Source organism: Oncorhynchus masou, unplaced genomic scaffold (genome assembly GCF_036934945.1).
Source record: "Oncorhynchus masou masou isolate Uvic2021 unplaced genomic scaffold, UVic_Omas_1.1 unplaced_scaffold_1462, whole genome shotgun sequence".
NCBI classification, from domain to species: Eukaryota; Metazoa; Chordata; class Actinopteri; order Salmoniformes; family Salmonidae; genus Oncorhynchus; species Oncorhynchus masou.
In genome coordinates this window covers 118,202-139,555 of record NW_027004606.1, presented here as the reverse complement: position 1 = coordinate 139,555, position 21,354 = coordinate 118,202, and the positions used below count along the sequence as shown (strand labels likewise).

Here is a 21,354-nt window from a genome sequence, read left to right as displayed (position 1 = left end):
CTAACAGAACCATCCTGTAGTCTAACAGAACCATCCTGAGGCTCCATAACTAATTTAAGCAAAACGCACCCTCACATTTCCTCTCTCTGGCTTTTCCCCTCTCTCTTTCTCCTTCACTCTCAAAAGCTGGAGAGGATGTTGGAGCTCAGGATGATTATGTTGACTGATTACTGCCAATATTGCAGGTCCCTGAAGCAAAACGTCTACTCACTTGATTGACTGGAAATTCCCAGAAGGTCTGGAAGACATAAATTATTCAGGTCAGACCAGGACGCTGAGGATAATAAACATATAAAGTGTTCACTTTGAAATTGGCAATATCTGTCTCATAGTGTACATGGAGGGCATAATTACTTTAATAAAGACACCCTGTGGAGTGTCTCTGGAGTGCTGTGTGTGTGTATATGTGTGTGTGAGAGATTTTTCAAAGATAACTAAATCTCTTCCATTATAAATAAAACAAGAGGGAAAATGCGGCCATTATTCCACCACACATAGGCTAATGACAATGACCTAAAACACACTCAAAGATAATATACTGTAAATCTAACGTCAGACTGAATGAGCGGCAACCTTGGTCACCGACCGTAGCCTGCGACGTACTGACGTGCTTTCCACCGTTCCAACGTATTGACGCACAGGAGAGCAGGAAACGATAGACAACAAGAAGTGACTCCTGAGCCGACCGGGAGAGGGACGGCTCCTGTCGAGCTGGACTACCAAAGAAAACTGGATTAAAAGCTTGCATTCGGACGGAAATCTGGTTTATTTGATACGTTGGTAACCCATGGACAAATTGGCCGTGGATACATATTTATCAAGTGCGTTTCGAGCTCAATCCAAGGAGTTTAAAGTTTCCGCGATCTCCTCTCTTGGATCTCACAGTTTTCTTTTTTGCCAGGCTGTGATGTGGTGACGCGGCTCGTCGACGGGAAGCTAAGCTAACGTTAGCTGGCAAAATACACCAGAGAAAATGTGTTTTTAGATATTTTAGTTTTCTGACTTCGTCTTCATTTTTTTTTTTTTTCATTTGACCCTTGAAGTTGGATTATAAAACACACTTTTATATATATATATATACTTTGCCTGGTATTGTCTTGGACAGTAACATTACACTTTTTAGTTGCAGTCCAATGAGCTATCGTAACCGGCTGTAGTGCAGAGCTAGCTCTGGACATTTGATTGCTAACGGTAGCTAGCTACATCTGTTTCCACTTTTGTTCCTTGTAAGGAGTGTTGCCTAACTACACTTTTTTTCTTCTTCCCTTGAACAAAGTATAGAAAATGTTAGGATGAGTTAATAATTGTGTGTCTGTATATTATATGTGCAAACACTAATAATCAGTGTGAGTCACTTATCTTTGTGCAATGCAGAAGTCACTACCGTTAGCGAAATAGCTAGCTGGAGTTGTTGCCCTCTGATGTGGGTCTGGCGGTGCGGCCTTTTGGAGTTATCTTTTTGTTCGCCGTCGGGGACCTCTCAGTCTGGATGGTTTTCAACATTTCATTGGATTTAATGTTTTGAATGGCTTGGATTATTCATACAATTGTACCGTTGTATTAGTTGAACGAACTGGCTCGAAGTTAAGTTGAAGAAAGCTCGGCAACATAAATAGAAAAGTGGACATCCACAGAGGAATTTCGCCTACTTTGCAAAGGTAAAGTTAGCTAACCATTGATCTATTTGCATGAATGTATACTCTTTTTATTGTACCAGCTTTCCTAACTTTCTACCAGGCATATGTCATGTTATATGTCCATTTGGTTCACAGCTCTAGAAAGGAGTGCATTTGGCAGTAACTGAATTAACTTATTTAACTTAAATACCTCGAAAACCTTTTCGATAACTGCCAATTGATTGATCTAGTTAGCTAGGTGTCCGTACTCAGATTTTATCCCTCCTGCCTTGAGTTTGAAAGAGTTAGGACTGTTCTACACTATACCTACAGTACCAACACAACGCGCCTTGGCAGCTAGTTGTTTATCAAAAACAGTCACATTCCAGACAGAAACTATTAGCGTTCGGCTTTCCCCGTGACCTTGCTGTTATGGTTTACACACTAATGTTACCGGACTTTGACCCTCTTGTCTCTCTCTCTTCGGACTTCAGCCTACCTGTAGCAGCCTTGTTTACGCTGGTATGTTAGCAGCCCGACCAGTACGAACACTGTGTACGTTTTGTTCAATGGATGTGCATAGGGACTGCAGCCTTATGTAACGCTACTTGGTGATGTAGGTGTACCCCCCCCCTCCTCCCCCCCCCCTCCTCCTCCTCCTCCCAACTCACTGCATTGAGATATCTACAACTGAACTGCCATACTTTGAAGCCTACTGACATGAGGGACGTGTTGTTGTTTTGTACATTGAGGTAGTTACACTACAGAGTATTGCTACCATCTGTCATTCTGTCTCGTGCTCTTCAGTAGGGCTCCTCCCCCTTAAACTCCATTGTTTTGTTGGTTTGACCTTGTTATTGGAGAGCTGCTGTCCATTTTGACTAGGTGAAAATTAGGTTACATTTGGCAGTAGCCAATCATAATATTTATCACCTCGGTGTGTGGGGGATTTGGATGGTTTTGGCTCAGTGACGGGCCTGCTTTGTAAACAAGCTCCTAAGGTACAGTGCCACTGCTCAGGTCCCTAAACTGAACATAGTGGCTTCTGAAAGCAAGTGCCTTTGGCGTTGAAGGCCGTGGAGGAAGAAGAAGAAAGGAAAGCCCTAGTCCTCCCCGGCCACCCAGTAAAAAATGCACTTCGTTCCAATTCATTAGCTGCAGTTCCGTAAAAAAAAAATGTAGCTCACATTATTCTGGGCTTTCCCGCCTGGAGGCCCGTCTGCAGGGCCTAATCGCCAGTGTTGAGCCCCCTGTTGTGGAGCCAGTGGATGGAGTCAACCACTCAGTCAGGCCTGCATCCCCAACATCTTATGCCTGCCCATTTACAATGGAAAACCATATTACTGTACACGCACACATCCAGAGTGATTGTGAGTGTAGGCTAGGTCTACATGTGTTTGTGTACATTGGGTTTCTTAGTGTCTGGTCAATGGAAGGGCTGAGTAGTGGTCTGGCTTCATCCCCAGTCCACCTGGCCGTGCTGCTGCTCCAGTTTCAACTGTTCTGCCTTATTATTATTTGACCATGTTGGTCATTTATGAACATTTGAACATCTTGGCCATGTTCTGTTATAATCTCCACCCGGCACAGCCAGAAGAGGACTGGCCACCCCTCATAGCCTGGTTCCTCTCTAGGTTTCTTCCTTGGTTTTGGCCTTTCTAGGGAGTTTTTCCTAGCCACTGTGCTTCTACACCTGCATTGCTTGCTGTTTGGGGTTTTAGGTTGGGTTTCTGTACAGGACTTTGAGATATCAGCTGATGTACGAAGGGCTATATAAATACATTTGATTTGATCTGATGCACCACATGCTTTGGTGCAAACCTCAAGCACAAATCTCCAGTTAGGAATTGGCCCTTGGAAAGCATAAAGGACCCCCTCATTATAACATGTTCTAGTAGCGTATACTGACTCTCTGTGGACCAGGGCCATGATGAAGAAGTCATTACTCAGTCTACTGACTCTCTGTGGACCAGGGCCATTGTGTAGAAGCCATTGCTCAGTCTACTGACTCTCTGTGGACCAGGGCCATGATGAAGAAGTCATTACTCAGTCTACTGACTCTCTGTGGACCAGGGCCATGATGAAGTCATTACTCAGTCTGCTGACTCTCTGTGGACCAGGGCCATGATGAAGTCATTACTCAGTCTGCTGACTCTCTGTGGACCAGGGCCATGATGAAGTCATTACTCAGTCTACTGACTCTCTGTGGACCAGGGCCATTGTGTAGAATCCATTGCTCAGTCTACTGACTCTCTGTGGACCAGGGTCCTGATTAAGAAGCCATTACTCAGTCTACTGACTCTCTGTGGACCAGGGTTATGATGAAGAAGCCATTACTGTCTACTGACTCTCTGTGGACCAGGGCCATTGTGAAGAAACCATTACTGTCTACTGACTCTCTGTGGACCAGGGCCATTGTGTAGAAGCCATTACTCAGTCTACTGACTCTCTGTGGACCAGGGCCATTGTGAAGAAGTCATTACTCAGTCTACTGACTCTCTGTGGACCAGGGTCATGATGAAGAAGCCATTACTCAGTCTACTGACTCTCTGTGGACCAGGGTCCTGATGAAGAAACCATTACTCAGTCTACTGACTCTCTGTGGACCAGGGCCATTGTGTAGAAGCCATTACTCAGTCTACTGACTCTCTGTGGACCAGGGCCATTGTGTAGAAGCCATTACTCAGTCTACTGACTCTCTGTGGATCAGGGTCCTGATGAAGAAACCATTACTCAGTCTACTGACTCTCAATAGGAACAGTAGCCTGCTGGCCTTACTGGGTCAATAGGAACATTAGCCTGCTGGCCTTACTGAGTCTATAGGAACAGTAGCCTGCTGGCCTTACTGGGTCTATAGGAACAGTAGCCTGCTGGCCTTACTGGGTCAATAGGAACAGTAGCCTGCTGGCCTTACTGGGTCAATAGGAACATTAGCCTGCTGGCCTTACTGGGTCAATAGGAACAGTAGCCTGCTGGCCTTACTGGGTCAATAGGAACATTAGCCTGCTGGCCTTACTGGGTCAATAGGAACAGTAGCCTGCTGGCCTTACTGAGTCTATAGGAACAGTAGCCTGCTGGCCTTACTGGGTCAATAGGAACAGTAGCCTGCTGGCCTTACTGAGTCTATAGGAACAGTAGCCTGCTGGCCTTACTGGGTCAATAGGAACAGTAGCCTGCTGGCCTTACTGAGTCTATAGGAACAGTAGCCTGCTGGCCTTACTGGGTCAATAGGAACAGTAGCCTGCTGGCCTTACTGAGTCTATAGGAACAGTAGCCTGCTGGCCTTACTGGGTCAATAGGAACATTAGCCTGCTGGCCTTACTGGGTCAATAGGAACAGTAGCCTGCTGGCCTTACTGAGTCTATAGGAACAGTAGCCTGCTGGCCTTACTGAGTCTATAGGAACAGTAGCCTGCTGGCCTTACTGGGTCTATAGGAACAGTAGCCTGCTGGCCTTACTGGGTCAATAGGAACAGTAGCCCAAGCAATTTAGGGGGGGGGATGTCACACCTGGCACAAATTATTGTCTAGTTGTGATTTTCTTGTTGAGGGGTGCTCTATACCTGCGCCCAGAGGGGAGTAGTTCAAAGTCCAGGTACAGGGGGTGGCTTGGGTCTAAATTTATTTTGTGAGCCTTGCGGACGGCCCTGACCTTAAAGATCTCACCCAGGCCTGTCTTTTTGACTCCATGTACCTTGCTTGCTGTGGTGATGATCCTTCTCGGCATATTTGTCTGGCTGACAGTGGCATTGCCAGACCAACAAACAATACAAAAAGTTAAAATACTCTCACTGAAAGATTTGTAAAACAGAGTCAGTATAGTACAATTAACATTAAAAGATCCCAGCTTTTTGAAAAAAGTCAATCTCTGTTGACTCTTTTTTTTTATGTAGATCAGGTCTGTACATTTACTCCACTGAAGCTTATTGTCCAAGAGGACACCCAGGTATGTGTATTCCTCTACAATCTCTATGTTCTGACCTCTGATAGATGTTGCAGAGGTAGGTGGTGTTCTCTTCCTGAAGTCTATGCACATCTCTTTGGTCTTGTTGGTATGGAGGACCATGTGTGATTGGTCACACCACTCTTCAAAGTCATTTCGGACGTTCCCTCAACAGGCTCTTTCAAGGCAGTGTCATCAGCGAACTTAACGAGGTGGCTGACAGGATGGGAACTAATACAACTATTAGTGTATGAGATGTATACTGACTCTCTGCAGACCAGGGTCATACTGATATATATATATATATATATATATATATATATATATATATATATACTGCTCAAAAAAATAAAGGGAGCACTTAAACAACACAATGTAACTCCAAGTCAATCACACTTCTGTGAAATCAAACTGTCCACTTAAGAAGCAACACTGATTTACAATAAATTTCACATGCTGTTGTGCAAATGGAATAGACAACATGGGGAAATTATAGGAGATTAGCAAGACACCCCCAATAAAGGAGTGGTTCTGCAGGTGGGGACCACAGACCACTTCTCAGTTCCTATGCTTCCTGGCTGATGTTTTGGTCACTTTTGAATGCTGGCGGTGCTTTCACTCTAGTGTTAGCATGAGACGGAGTCTACAACCCACACAAGTGGCTCAGGTAGTGCAGCTCATCCAGGATGGAACATCAATGCGAGCTGTGGCAAGAAGGTTTGCTGTGTCTGTCAGCGTAGTGTCCAGAGCATGGAGGCGCTACCAGGAGACAGGCCAGTACATCAGGAGACGTGGAGGAGGCCGTAGGAGGGCAACAACCCAGCAGCAGGACCGCTACCTCCGCCTTTGTGCAAGGAGGAGCACTGCCAGAGCCCTGCAAAATGACCTCCAGCAAGCCACAAATGTGCATGTGTCTGCTCAAACGGTCAGGAACCGACTCCATGAGGGTGGTATGAGGGCCCGACATCCACAGGTGGGGGTTGTGCATACAGCCCAACACCGTGCAGGACGTTTGGCATTTGCCAGAGAACACCAAGATTGGTAAATTCGCCACCGGCGCCCTGTGCTCTTCACAGATGAAAGCAGGTTCACACTGAGCACATGTGACAGACGTGACAGTCTGGAGACGCCGTGGAGAACGTTCTGCTGCCTGCAACATCCTCCAGCATGACCGGTTTGGCGGCAGGTCAGTCATGGTGTGGGGTGGCATTTCTTTGGGGGGCGGCACAGCCCTCCATGTGCTCGCCAGAGGTAGCCTGACTGCCATTAGGTACAGAGATGAGATCGTCAGACCCCTTGTGAGACCATATGCTGGTGCGGTTGGCCCTGGGTTTCTCCTAATGCAAGACGATGCTCGATCTCATGTGGCTGGAGTGTGTCAGCAGTTCCTGTAAGAGGAAGGCATTGATGCTATGGACTGGCCCGTCCTTTCCCCAGACCTGAATTCAATTGAGCACATCTGGGACATCATGTCTCGCTCCATCCACCAACGCCACGTTGCACGACAGACTGTCCAGGAGTTGGCAGATGCTTTAGTCCAGGTCTGGGAGGAGATCCCTCAGGAGACCATCCGCCACCTCATCAGGAGCATGCCCAGGCGTTGTAGGGAGGTCATACAGGCACGTGGAGGCCATACAGGCACGTGGAGGCCACACACACTACTGAGCCTCATTTTGACTTGTTTTAAGGACCTTACATCAAAGTTGGATCAGCCTGTAGTGTGGTTTTCCACTTTAATTTTGAGTGTGACTCCAAATCCAGACCTCCATGGGTTCATAAATTTGATTTAGATTGATAATTTTTGTGTGATTTTGTTGTCAGCACATTCAACTATGTAAAGAAAAAAGTATTTAATAAAAATATTTAATTAATTAAGATCTAGGATGTGTTATTTTAGTGTTCCCTTTATTTTTTTGAGCAGTGTATGTGTATTCTATGAATATATATGTGTGTGTGTGTGTGTGTGTGTGTGTGTGTGTGTGTGTGTGTGTGTGTGTGTGTGTGTGTGTGTATGTGTATTGTTGTGAATTGTTAGATACTACACTATTGGAGTTAAGACAAGCATTTCTCTACAGCCTCAATAACATCTGCTAACTATGTGGATGTGACCAATAGCATTTTATTTAATGAAGAAGTCATTTTCTGGGTGTTTCTGTTGATGGGCTGGGCCGTGTGTTTCTGTTGATGGGCTGGGCCGTGTGTTTCTGTTGATGGGCTGGGCCGTGTGTTTCTGTTGATGGGCTGGGCCGGGTGTTTCTGTTGCCGGGCTGGGCCGGGTGTTTCTGTTGCCGGGCTGGGCCGGGTGTTTCTGTTGCTGGGCTGGGCCGGGTGTTTCTGTTGCTGGGCTGGGCCGGGTGTTTCTGTTGATGGGCTGGGCCGGGTGTTTCTGTTGATGGGCTGGGTGTTTCTGTTGATGGGCTGGGCCGGGTGTTTCTGTTGCTGGGCTGGGTGTTTCTGTTGATGGGCCGGGTGTTTCTGTTGATGGGCTGGGTGTTTCTGTTGATGGGCTGGGCCGGGTGTTTCTGTTGCTGGGCTGGGCCGGGTGTTTCTGTTGATGGGCTGGGTGTTTCTGTTGATGGGCTGGGTGTTTCTGTTGCTGGGCCGGGTGTTTCTGTTGATGGGCCGGGTGTTTCTGTTGATGGGCCGGGTGTTTCTGTTGCCGGGCCGGGTGTTTCTGTTGCCGGGCCGGGTGTTTCTGTTGATGGGCCGGGTGTTTCTGTTGCTGGGCTGGCCGGGTGTTTCTGTTGATGGGATGGGCCGGGTGTTTCTGTTGATGGGCCGGGTGTTTCTGTTGCTGGGCCGGGTGTTTCTGTTGCTGGGCCGGGTGTTTCTGTTGCTGGGCCGGGTGTTTCTGTTGATGGGCTGGGCCGGGTGTTTCTGTTGCTGGGCCGGGTGTGTCTGTTGATGGGCTGGGCCGGGTGTTTTCTGTTGCTGGGCCGGGTGTTTCTGTTGATGGGCTGGGCCGGGTGTTTTCTGTTGCTGGGCCGGGTGTTTCTGTTGATGGGCTGGGCCGGGTGTTTCTGTTGCTGGGCCGGGTGTGTCTGTTGATGGGCTGGGCCGGGTGTTTTCTGTTGATGGGCCGGGTGTTTCTGTTGCCGGGCCGGGTGTTTCTGTTGCCGGGCCGGGTGTTTCTGTTGCCGGGCCGGGTGTTTCTGTTGACGGGCCGGGTGTTTCTGTTGACGGGCCGGGTGTTTCTGTTGACGGGCCGGGTGTTTCTGTTGGTGGGCCTGGGTGTTTCTGTTGATGGGCTGGGCCGGGTGTTTCTGTTGATGGGCTGGGCCGGGTGTTTCTGTTGATGGGCTGTGTGCGTGTGTATTTTGAGTGTGTTAGAGACAAACTTCATAAAATCTGTGCAAGCACTCTGTCACACAGAACATCAGAGATGGCACCACACAGAAATGTCAGCACTTGTAACTTAACACAAGTGTGCGGTCCAGTGTCTCGCGGCCCAGTGTCTCGCGGCCCAGTGTCTCGAGGCCCATCGTGGCAGTGCTGGCGTGATGTTGTGTCCAGCCCTCCCAGGCTCTTTCTGTGCTCTCGGTTGTGAATGAACTTAATGATTTCCTCAGAGTCAAACATGAAGAAAATACAATGTTGTATGTTCATGATCACCTTGCGGTTTCATGTTTCCGTGTTCGTAACGGTTTTCCATGGAGAGCGCCGCTTAGTGACGTTGTCATTGATCCTGATGTGTGATAAGTCATTCAACTCTGATGTAAAGATCAAGACGCTGTTGAGCTCCGAGGCGTTGTTCCTTGTATGTGTTGGTGACTTCTTCCTCTGACATTTTCTCCCTCTCCGTCTCCCATTCCTCTCTCCCTTTTCTCTCTCCACCCCTCTCCTCCTATCCTAGATGATGTGCGAGGTGATGCCCACCATCAGCGAGTCAGAGGGGCCTTCGGGTGGCCGGCGGGGGTCTGGCTCGCCTCTGCATTCCGACTCGGAGGGGCACTTTGAATCTCTGATGGTTTCCATGCTGGAGGAACGCGACCGGCTACTGGACACGCTGAGGAGACCCAGGAGAACCTAGGCCTGACCCAGGGCAAGCTGCACGAGGTCAGCCACGAGAGGGACTTTCGCTGCAGAGGCAGCTTAACACCGCCCTGCCCCAGGTAAGAGACCTGAGGCTGGCGCTGCTGGTGTCGATAGTGAGGCTGCTGATGCTACTGTACGGGACACATGGCTTAGGTTTACACTGCTCTGTGTTTTTTATTTGTTATTTTTGATATATGGTGAAATCACATAAGGCCTGTTACAAACTGGGTGGTCCTAGCCCTGAATGCTGATTGGCTGACAGCTGTGGTAAATCAGACCGTATGACAACATTTCCTTTTACTGCTCTAATTAAGTTGGTAACCAGTTTCTAATTCAGAGGTTTGTGATATATGGCCAATATACCCCCCCCCCACCCTGGCCTTATTGCTTAAATATACCATTTAATTCTAGACTACCGGGGTAGAGAGAGAGTAGAGTTTGTTCCCACAAGCGGAGAGGGAAGCTACTGTATAAGTCCACACTAGCTGCATTTTGTTGTGTGTGTTTAGCTACGGGATGAAGGGCCCTCATGCAGCCTTCTCCCTCAGCAGATGGCCTTAGTGATTGAGACTCCACAGGGACTCTGGTGAAGGGTGGTGGGCTAAGTTCATTACTGTGGTCACTCAACCAGCCAGTGTAAAACGCCTGAGTTTGAACCTTCTGTTGTCATTCTGGACGCTCTCCAAGGTCACACAGAGCACTTGTCCGTCCGTCAGATGACCTGCCGTTGCTGTGTCACGCGGTGCTAGAATATGTATGATGGGCTTGATCCTCCTCTGCCCTCTGTAACGGCCACTGCTGACCTCACGGATCTCACACACACACACACACACACACACACTGCTAGGCCTGTCTGGCTGGTCCAATAAAACGAGTGCTGGAGAGGTTTCTGGTGAGCTGAGTCTCATGGAATGGCATTGTGTTCCTACAGGAAGTAGTTTTACGGACTGTGACATGCATGCAATCGCCAACGTTTCTGCCATGGAGGGAAACGGAACCGCGGCGGGGCTTTGAAATTATTGCTCTTATGTAATTCTAAAGTGTTCATATCAGTTGCATATCTGAACTGGGTAGGTCATGAGCAGGAAGCACCTCAACCAGAGAAGAACTCAGTTTTGTATACTGTGCCGCTGAGGTAAATTCAGGAACGGCTGTGGTTTGGCTGGTGAGTACATTTGTCTAATGAAATTCCTTCCCTGAAGTGACCTTTGTTCTGGCTTTGGTTGTGGACTTTGGTTGGTCTTTATTCAGACTGACCGTGTCTTCAGCTGTTGGTTCGTATTAGTTAGTTTGTTTGTAGCATGAGGTGGTAGTCTTTCATTTCTCTTTCTACTGTAATGAAGAAAAGTTTCTCTCTCTTTCTGCCCCCCCCACACACGTTTTATCTCTCTCTCTCGATTAAGCCTTGCATCCGTCTGGTCGGTCTGTCTCTCTGTATGTGTGTATGATGGAGGCTCAGGTTTCAGTCCTTCTCACAAGGCACATCCTCATGGTTTTACATTGTGAACCAGGCCCTGGGGGATTGGGTGTTTTTACGTTGTGAACAGGGCCCTGAGGGGGTTGGGTGGTTTTATGTTGTGAACCGGGCCCTGGGGGGATTGGGTGGTTTTACGTTGTGAACCGGGCCCTGGGGGGATTGGGTGGTTTTACGTTGTGAACCGGGCCCTGGGGGGATTGGGTGGTTTTATGTTGTGAACCGGGCCCTGAGGGGGTTGGGTGGTTTTACGTTGTGGACCGGGCCCTGGGGGGATTGGGTGGTTTTACGTTGTGAACCGGGCCCTGGGGGGATTGGGTGGTTTTACGTTGTGGACCGGGCCCTGGGGGGGTTGGGTGGTTTTACGTTGTGAACCGGGCCCTGAGGGGGTTGGGTGGTTTTACGTTGTGAACCGGGCCCTGAGGGGATTGGGTGGTTTTACGTTGTGAACCGGGCCCTGAGGGGATTGGGTGTCCTCTGTTAATAATGCACAAGGACCTGGAGTTCAATTAAACCAGCTGTTCTGGGCTCGCCAGACGATGGCCGACACTAATACAAAAGCACATCGGATACTTAACAGAGTTTAATTAAATTAATCTCACACTAATGATATCCAAAGGAGGGAAAGAGTTCTAGTTCTATTCTCCATAGCTGGACAATAGGATGAGAATCCCATAAAAAGCTGTTGGTTTCCTGTACCCTGCCCAGTTTTCTACTTTGTTCCTCATTCCATTCAGCTTCTCTTCTGTTCTTTGGAGCGGTCGCTGACCTCACACAGCGTAACACTGTCATTGGGAACACACGCCTCGCTTTCCTGTTGACCCTTCAAACAATCTGGTGCACCAGAGAGGAAGCCAGAGTGTTTTAACCATTCGTTCGGGGCAGAAATGGACTGATGCCTTGAGTGGTCGTCAGAATGCAGAACTCTGAAGAGAAGCAGTTCTATTGCTGATGGAAATTAATTCCTAGACATGTTCTTCACTTTTTTTCTGCTCTAGAAATGGAATCCATCTCTACAAAGGATTTTCAACTTTATTGGGTTCTGCACTGCTACCACTCACCAGTTAACTTCCAGTTCTGTAGCTCCGGGACCCCACCCTGCCGCTCGGGACGTGTCTGTGTCACCCTGCCGCTCGGGACCTCACCCTGCCGCTCGGGACCTCACCCTGCCGCTCGGGACCTCACCCTGCCGCTCGGGACCTCACCCTGCCGCTCGGGACCTCACCCTGCCGCTCGGGACCTCACCCTGCCGCTCGGGACCTCACCCTGCCGCTCGGGACCTCACCCTGCCGTTCGGGACCGCGTGGAGCTACGGGTACCCTGCTAACATGCTACGATGCCAGGGCTAATTAAACTCTGTCTGTGGGGGTGCCCCCAGCACACACAGCTGTGAACAGGAACCATGGAGGTGAACTCTTTATCAGTGTGTGTGCCCAGGAAGAGAGAGGAACCAGTCTGTCATTCTGCTCGGTGATGGTGTCTACAGTACACCACGTCAGGACAGGTCTGCTCTTGTCAATCCCCCACTATAGGAGCCCTGTGGCAACACCTCAGACATGTTACTACATAGTAAAGGTTGTGGAATGTGAAAGACTGGCGGGAGGGCTTGGTACTAGGTTGTTGGGGGGGGGAGCTTGGTACTAGGCAGTTGTTGGGAGGGCTTGGTACTAGGCTGTTGTGGGGGGGGGCTTGGGACCTGGCTTTTAGGGAGGGGGGTTGGTACTAGGCTGTTGGGGTGGGTGGGTAGGGCTTGGGACCTGGCTTTTGGGGGGGGGGGTTAACATTACCGGGGTACTAGCCTAGCTAATTCACAGTAACCTGGGGTACAGGCCAAACATGCACTAATTACAGGTGCCTCCAATGCACTGTGTAGAGAGGCACTGGTTATGGAGCCAGACTGTAAGAGCAATAATATGTGTTGCCCCCCCCCCCCTCCCTCCTGCCATGTCATCCCTTTGCTTTTATTTGGCACCATTACACATTACACACCATACACCATATCCCGGTCCCTCACCTCCTTTCTCCCTCTCTGTCCCTCCTTCTTTCTCCCTCTCTGTCCCTCCTTCTTTCTCCCTCTCTGTCCCTCCTTCTTTCTCCCTCTCTGTCCCTCCTCCTTCTTTCTCCCTCTCTGTCCCTCTCCTTCTTTCTCCTGCTCTGTCCCTCTCCTTCTTTCTCCCGCTCTGTCCCTCTCCTTCTTTCTCCCGCTCTGTCCCTCTCCTTCTTTCTCCCGCTCTGTCCCTCTCCTTCTTTCTCCCGCTCTGTCCCTCCTCCTTCTTTCTCCCGCTCTGTCCCTCTCCTTCTTTCTCCCGCTCTGTCCCTCTCCTTCTTTCTCCCTCTCTGTCCCTCTCCTTCTTTCTCCCGCTCTGTCCCTCTCCTTCTTTCTCCCGCTCTGTCCCTCTCCTTCTTTCTCCCGCTCTGTCCCTCTCCTTCTTTCTCCCGCTCTGTCCCTCTCCTTCTTTCTCCCGCTCTGTCCCTCTCCTTCTTTCTCCCGCTCTGTCTCTCTCTTCCTCTCAATTTAAATGTTTCAATTCCTCTCTCTGTCTGGTCTTGGGAAGCACTGGGTAGGTGGGAGTGGCTTTACCTGAAAGGTATCAGGCTGCTTGCTAATATGGCCACACCTCTCCCTCACGTCTCCTCTTTTCCCTCCCCCAGAGTTGCCCCTCCCCCAGAGTTGCCCCTCCCCCAGAGTTGCCCCTCCCCCAGAGTTGCCCCTCCCCCAGAGTTGCCCCTCCCCCAGAGTTGCCCCTCCCCCAGAGTTGCCCCTCCCCAGAGTTGCCCCTCCCCAGAGTTGCCCCTCCCCAGAGTTGCCCCTCCCCCAGAGTTGCCCCTCCCCCAGAGTTGCCCCTCTAGTGGAATGTACCAACATTCCAGGGCAGAGTGCTCATACATCCACAGCCCCTCAACCCTCAGTCGGTAGTGAACCTCACTGTCAACCCTGTCAGTTAGTAGTAAACTGTACTGACGGGGTTGTCGGGGCAGTTCACTGCTGCCTGACGGGGTTGTCGGGGCAGTTCACTGCTGCCTGACGGGGTTGTCAGGGCAGTTCACTGCTGCCTGACGGGGTTGACGGGACAGTTCACTGCTGCCTGACGGGGTTGTCGGGGCAGTTCACTGCTGCCTGACGGGGTTGTCGGGGCAGTTCACTGCTGCCTGACGGGGTTGACGGGACAGTTCACTGCTGCCTGACGGGGTTGACGGGACGGTTCACTGCTGACTGACGGGGCAGTTCACTGCTGAGACAGTTCACTGCTGACTGACGGGGTTGTCGGGACAGTTCACTGCTGAGACAGTTCACTGCTGACTGACGGGGTTGTCGGGACAGTTCACTGCTGAGACAGTTCACTGCTGACTCACGGGGTTGTCGGGACGGTTCACTGCTGCCTGACGGGGTTGTCGGGGCAGTTCACTGCTGCCTGACGGGGTTGACGGGACAGTTCACTGCTGCCTGACGGGGTTGACGGGACGGTTCACTGCTGACTGACGGGGCAGTTCACTGCTGAGACAGTTCACTGCTGACTGACGGGGTTGTCGGGACAGTTCACTGCTGAGACGGTTCACTGCTGCCTGACGGGGTTGTCGGGACGGTTCACTGCTGCCTGACGGGGTTGTCGGGACGGGTCACTGCTGAGACAGTTCACTGCTGCCTGACGGGGTTGACGGGACGGTTCACTGCTGACTGACGGGGCGGTTCACTGCTGCCTGATGGGGTTGACGGGACAGTTCACTGCTGACTGCAGGGACAGTTGACTGCAGGGACAGTTGACTGCAGGGACAGTTGACTGCAGGGACAGTTGACTGCTGGGACAGTTGACTGCTGGGACAGTTGACTGCTGGGACAGTTGACTGCTGGGACAGTTGACTGACGGGACAGTTGACTGACGGGACAGTTGACTGCTGACTGTTGGGACAGTTGACTGCTGACTGCTGGGACAGTTGACTGCTGACTGCTGGGACAGTTGACTGCTGACTGCTGGGACAGTTGACTGCTGACTGCTGGGACAGTTGACTGCTGACTGCTGGGACAGTTGACTGCTGACTGCTGGGACAGTTGACTGCTGACTGCTGGGACAGTTGACTGCTGGGACAGTTGACTGCTGGGACAGTTGACTGCTGGGACAGTTGACTGCTGGGACAGTTGACTGCTGACTGCTGGGACAGTTGACTGCTGACTGCTGGGACAGTTGACTGCTGACTGCTGGGACAGTTGACTGCTGACTGCTGGGACAGTTGACTGCTGACTGCTGGGACAGTTGACTGCTGACTGCCGGGACAGTTGACTGCTGACTGCCGGGACAGTTGACTGCTGACTGCCGGGACAGTTGACTGCTGACTGACGGGACAGTTGACTGCTGACTGACGGGACAGTTGACTGCTGACTGACGGGACAGTTGACTGCTGACTGACGGGACTGCTGACTGACGGGACTGCTGACTGCCGGGACAGTTGACTGCTGACTGCCGGGACAGTTGACTGCTGACTGCCGGGACAGTTGACTGCTGACTGCCGGGACAGTTGACTGCTGACTGCCGGGACAGTTGACTGCCGGGACAGTTGACTGCTGGGACAGTTGACTGCTGGGACAGTTGACTGCTGACTGCTGGGACAGTTGACTGCTGACTGCTGGGACAGTTGACTGCTGACTGCTGGGACAGTTGACTGCTGACTGCTGGGACAGTTGACTGCTGACTGCCGGGACAGTTGACTGCTGACTGCCGGGACAGTTGACTGCTGACTGCCGGGACAGTTGACTGCTGACTGACGGGACAGTTGACTGCTGACTGACGGGACAGTTGACTGCTGACTGACGGGACAGTTGACTGCTGACTGACGGGACAGTTGACTGCTGACTGACGGGACAGTTGACTGCTGACTGACGGGACTGCTGACTGACGGGACAGCTGACTGACGGGACAGTTGACCGCTGACTGACGGGACAGTTGATTCTCAACTGCCATTCTTTTCCCCCTAATTGACCAGGATGGCCCATTCACACACACACACACACACGCACACACACACACGCACACTCACACGACCACACACACACTCTCATTCACACGACCACACACTCATTCAAACGACCGACCACACACACACACACTAATTCACACGACCAGCGCCATGAATATATTTATGATCCCTTCTGTTTTAGACTGTTGACACCGGGGTGGTGTTGTGTTCAGCCCCAGCAGGTTTAATCTAATGTTATGCCCCATATGGTGGAATTGGGCTAATTGTGTCGTTAAGGTCAGTGCCGTCTGAAGCACAGTGTGGTTCTGTTAAAGTGGGGAACTGTTTTTCTCTGAGCTCTCTCACGCTCTGTCTCTCTCTCTCTCTCTCTCTCTCTCTCTCTCTCTGTCTCTCTTCTCACGCTCTCTCTCTCTCTCTCTCACGCTCTGTCTCTCTCTCTCTCACGCTCTGTCTCTCTCTCTCTCTCTCTCTCTCTCTCTCTCTCTCTCTCTCTCTCTCTCTCTCATGCTCTCTCTCTCTCATGCTCTCTCTCTCTCATGCTCTCTCTCTCTCTCATGCTCTCTCTCTCTCTCTCTCTCTCTCTCTCTCTCTCTCTCTCTCTCTGTCTCTCTCTGTCTCTCTCTGTCTCTCTCTGTCTCTCTCTGTCTCTCTCTCTCTGTCTCTCTCTGTCTCTCTCTCACGCTCTGTCTCTCTCTCTCCCTCTCTCTCTCTCACGCTCTCTCTGTGTGTGTGGTGAATTAAATCTGTTCTTCAGGCCTGGTGGTGTTTCTATGGCTCTACACAAGGGAGGAGGTGATGGAAGTTTAAAGGGAGAAGGGGGGGTGGAGGGAGAGGAGAAAGGGGGAGTATGGGGGGGTTAACAAAAAGCGGTGCTCTGCTGGATGGTGTACCACCACTCTAGGAGGGGGTGGCTGAGAGAGGGAGGGGAGAAGGGAGGGGGGTGGAGAGGAGTAGAGGGGAAAGTGAAAATGGTGAGAGAGAGAGAGGGTAACAGACAGACAAGATGGAGAGAGAGACAGACCAGATGAAGAGCGTGGGGCCTGAGTGGAGGGCGTGGGGCCTGAGTGGAGGGCGTGGGGCCTGAGTGGAGGGCGTGGGGCCTGAGTGGAGGGCGTGGGGCCTGAGTGACATTTCGGCCCAGTGGCTGCTTGGTGTGGGTGGGGAAAGCAGGGGCCTCTTCACGTGATGAGGCCAGAGGGGGAGAATGAGAGGCCGGCAGGGAGGGCTTACTGGTCTTGTGATGGGGGCCAGTAGAGGACTGTAGTAATGCTCTTATTATAAGATGGAGATTTAGTGAAGTCTCATATACTAACAGAGAGCAGTGAGGCGTTTCATAGCTCTGTCTCTTCCCTCCCCTCTTCCCTCCTCTCTTCCCGTCTCTCTTGCTCACGGTGTCTTACTGTTTTAAACTCTTCCTTCCTCCTCGTTTCTCTCCCTCTTTCCCTCCCCTACTCTTTTGCCTCACTCAACTCCAAATGTGATTTGTTTCCGTGGCGTCTTGGTTTAGAGGGCTTCTATAAAATATCTGTTTTTCTCCTCGTGTTCTTCTGCCTATTCGTTTTTATTCCCACATTCACTCTCTCTCCTTTCCTCTCTTCAAAGTCCTTTTAGAGTTATGTTCCTTGTTTTAGCATCTTGTTTTAGCATCTTTTATGGTTTCCGAGGGAGGGAGGGAGGGAGAGAGAGAGAGAACTGCTATTCATTTGATTGTGGGGAATAAATCCAGCCTCACTCTGTATTCCATGGAAAATATGACGAGGGAAAGTTTATTTCTTATTTTTTTAAATTCACTGGTGGAAGTATGGAGTTGGTGGAGCATAGCCAGGGGATCATTCCTCCTTCTATCCATTGAGGGGACCCTGAGAGGGGCAGAGAAACACAGTAACCCCCACAAAACAATCTACCCAAAGTTCCAGACGTGAGTTGTTTTTGTATATGGTTGTGTAGTCCAAGTTTTGGACATCTGTGACAGAAAGGTTGACTTTCTCTGCATGGACTTTGAAACCCAGGTCCTGGTACCGGATCCCACACAAGTCCCCTTCCACTCTGGGTTTGGCCACTCGTGGTCGAGGTCCGGTCTGGCAGGTTGGGTCAGGTCCCCTTTAGGACCCTCTGACTCTCTAAGACTGGCATGTTTGCTCCTGACTCAGTCCACAGGCTCTCTGTCAACGTTGCACATTACTGCAATGCACTATTTGCTGCCTGCTGCCATGAAGCGCCTCTATAACACAGACCTATGAGGCAGCAGCAGTCTCCTTGAGGCAGCCCTCCCTCCCTGCCCTAACCCAGATTAAGGATTTGGGGACTGTTAATCTCTGATATCAGAGGGGCTCTGATCAGTGGAAATTAGAGTGGGGTCTTGCCCTCCAGATAAATAATCCATGGTTTGGAACTGGAGTAGGGCAAGGAGTAGTATGGGGGTTCAGGAATGGATTGAACCCAGTAGAGGAATGAGACGACGACTCTGAACCGTGGCTATCTGGGGGCCGGACCGTGGCTCTCTGGGGGCTGGACCTTGGCTCTCTGGGGGCCGGACCGTGGCTCTCTGGGGGCTGGACCTTGGCTCTCTGGGGGCCGGACCGTGGCTCTCTGGGGGCTGGACCTCTGGCTGGACCGTGGCTCTCTGGGGGCTGGACCGTGGCTCTCTGGGGGCCGGACCGTGGCTCTCTGGGGGCCGGACCGTGGCTCTCTGGGGGCCGGACCGTGGCTCTCTGGGGGCCGGACCGTGGCTCTCTGGGGGCCGGACCGTGGCTCTCTGGGGGCCGGACCGTGGCTCTCTGGGGGCCGGACCGTGGCTCTCTGGGGGCCGGACCGTGGCTCTCTGGGGGCTGAAATGACAGGCTTCTCTGAATTATGCCCCATCTCTGTTTGCACTTTGTTTCATTCCACTAATTGTGTGTGTGTGTGTGTGTGTGTGTGTGTGTGTGTGAGAGAGAGAGGGAGACACTGTGTTGGCTGATGTAAAGCTCCTTAACCTGAGAGTGGCTTACCACAGTACAGGGTGTTGTGGCCTCATAAGGCCTTGTAGCAGTGGAGCCATCTAACCCAGACATCACTGTAGCTATAATACTTAAAGGGCCAGACCACTGGTTCTCTAACCTCTCCTTGGGGGACCTACCCCTCCATGTAATGTCTGGGGGTCCCGAGGAGAGGTTCGAACCACTGATCTAGACCCCCTCCCCCCCCAGCGTCAGCATCTTTTACACACAGGGCAGTGGACCGGCATGTAGAATTAGTTCCAGTCCACTTTAGACCCACTATTCCACCAATAGACGCAGCGTATGAACATAGAGCCCCTGCATGGGGACATTGGACATACAGGGACATTCTCCCATTTTCCTCCCAGGATAACAAATAACATCCAAGGAACCAAACTGGGACTGGGAGAGAGAGGGGGAAAACTCAATGACTTACCAAGAGTGTGAGGAAAGGAGCGAGAGAGGGGGAGAAAGAGGGACAGAACAGGAGACTGAGACAAAGGAGCGAGAGAGGGGGAGAAAGAGGGACAGCAGAGTAGAGTGAGACCAGTGTTGCTGCAGTCTCTTGCCAGATGGAACAGCAGAGTAGAGAGTCAGACCGGTGTTGCTGCAGTCTCTTACCAGATGTAACAGCAGAGTAGAGAGTCAGACCAGTGTTGCTGCAGTCTCTTACCAGATGGAACAGCAGAGTAGAGAGTCAGACCAGTGTTGCTGCAGTCTCTTACCAGATGCAACAGCAGAGTAGAGAGTCAGACCAGTGTTGCTGCAGTCTCTTACCAGATGGAACAGCAGAGTAGAGTCAGACCAGTGTTGCTGCAGTCTCTTACCAGATGGAACAGCAGAGTAGAGAGTCAGACCAGTGTTGCTGCAGTCTCTTACCAGATGTAACAGCAGAGTAGAGAGTCAGACCAGTGTTGCTGCAGTCTCTTACCAGATGGAACAGCAGAGTAGAGTCAGACCAGTGTTGCTGCAGTCTCTTACCAGATGTAACAGCAGAGTAGAGAGTCAGACCAGTGTTGCTGCAGTCTCTTACCAGATGGAACAGCAGAGTAGAGAGTCAGACCAGTGTTGCTGCAGTCTCTTACCAGATGGAACAGCAGAGTAGAGAGTCAGACCAGTGTTGCTGCAGTCTCTTACCAGATGTAACAGCAGAGTAAATACCAGTTTCAGGAGATGCTGCAGTCTCTTACCAGATGTAACAGCAGAGTAGAGAGTCAGACCAGTGTTGCTGCAGCCTCTTACCAGATGTAACAGCAGAGTAGAGAGTCAGACCAGTGTTGCTGCAGTCTCTTACCAGATGTAACAGCAGAGTAGAGAGTCAGACCAGTGTTGCTGCAGTCTCTTACCAGATGTAACAGCAGAGTAGAGAGTCAGACCAGTGTTGCTGCAGTCTCTTACCAGATGTAACAGCAGAGTAGAGAGTCAGACCAGTGTTGCTGCAGTCTCTTACCAGATGGAACAGCAGAGTAGAGAGTCAGACCAGTGTTGCTGCAGTCTCTTACCAGATGGAACAGCAGAGTAAATACCAGTTTCAGGAGATGCTGCATGCCATGGGCCAGGCTCCAGCTCAACACACTGTTCAGCCAAGGTCCTTTCTGTCTTTACAGTGTGTAGTGCCCTGGTGTGCCCCGAGCCGGAAGCCCGTTGTCTGGGTGTACTTTGGCTTTTGACCCACAGATGCCTGGAGTTGTGTGGTTCAGGGCGAAACGTCTCCGTGGCTTCAGATTGCAGAGTGCTGTTGGGAGCCTGGTATCAACACCATTGGCATTTACATTGTATTATACATGTGAACTTGTTTTTCAGTTCCCTGCCATCCTACGTGCTTATTAAAGACATGTCGACTAAGTGTTTGTTTTTTAACGTCTCGCTTTGGGCTGGATGTGTCAATGTGTCGTTCATACATACAGATTTACTGTTGTTGCCACCAAATCCCTCGTTTGAAAGCAACGGTCTTTCTGGAAGCTGTGCTGTCATTTCCCCCTGTATCTTCCACCGTGTGGCCCGGCCCATTTCCCCCTGTATCTTCCACCGTGTGGGCCCGGCCCTTCCACCTGTGTATTTCCCCCTGTATCTTCCACCGTGTGGCCCGGCCCATTTCCCCCTGTATCTTCCACCGTGTGGCCCGGCCCATTTCCCCCTGTATCTTCCACTCGTGTGGGCCCGGCCCATTTCCCCTGTATCTTCCACCGTGTGGGCCCGGCCCATTTCCCCTGTATCTTCCACCGTGTGGGCCCGGCCCATTTCCCCTGTATCTTCCACCGTGTGGGCCCGGCCCATTTCCCCCTGTATCTTCCACCGTGTGGGCCCGGCCCATTTCCCCCTGTATCTTCCACCGTGT

At 51.2% G+C, this 21,354-nt stretch overlaps 1 protein-coding gene across 1 annotated transcript in view; it reads left to right on the top strand.

Moving 5' to 3' along the window:
- The first annotated feature begins 642 nt into the window (after positions 1-642).
- LOC135530934 (liprin-alpha-1-like) overlaps positions 643-21,354 on the top strand; it is a 90,328-nt gene continuing 69,616 nt past the window's right edge. Inside the window, 4 exon segments of the mRNA XM_064959101.1 lie at positions 643-1,658; positions 9,412-9,565; positions 9,568-9,632; positions 9,635-9,670. Of these exon segments, the coding sequence (XP_064815173.1) occupies positions 9,412-9,565; positions 9,568-9,632; positions 9,635-9,670 (255 nt within the window). The 5' untranslated portion in view covers positions 643-1,658.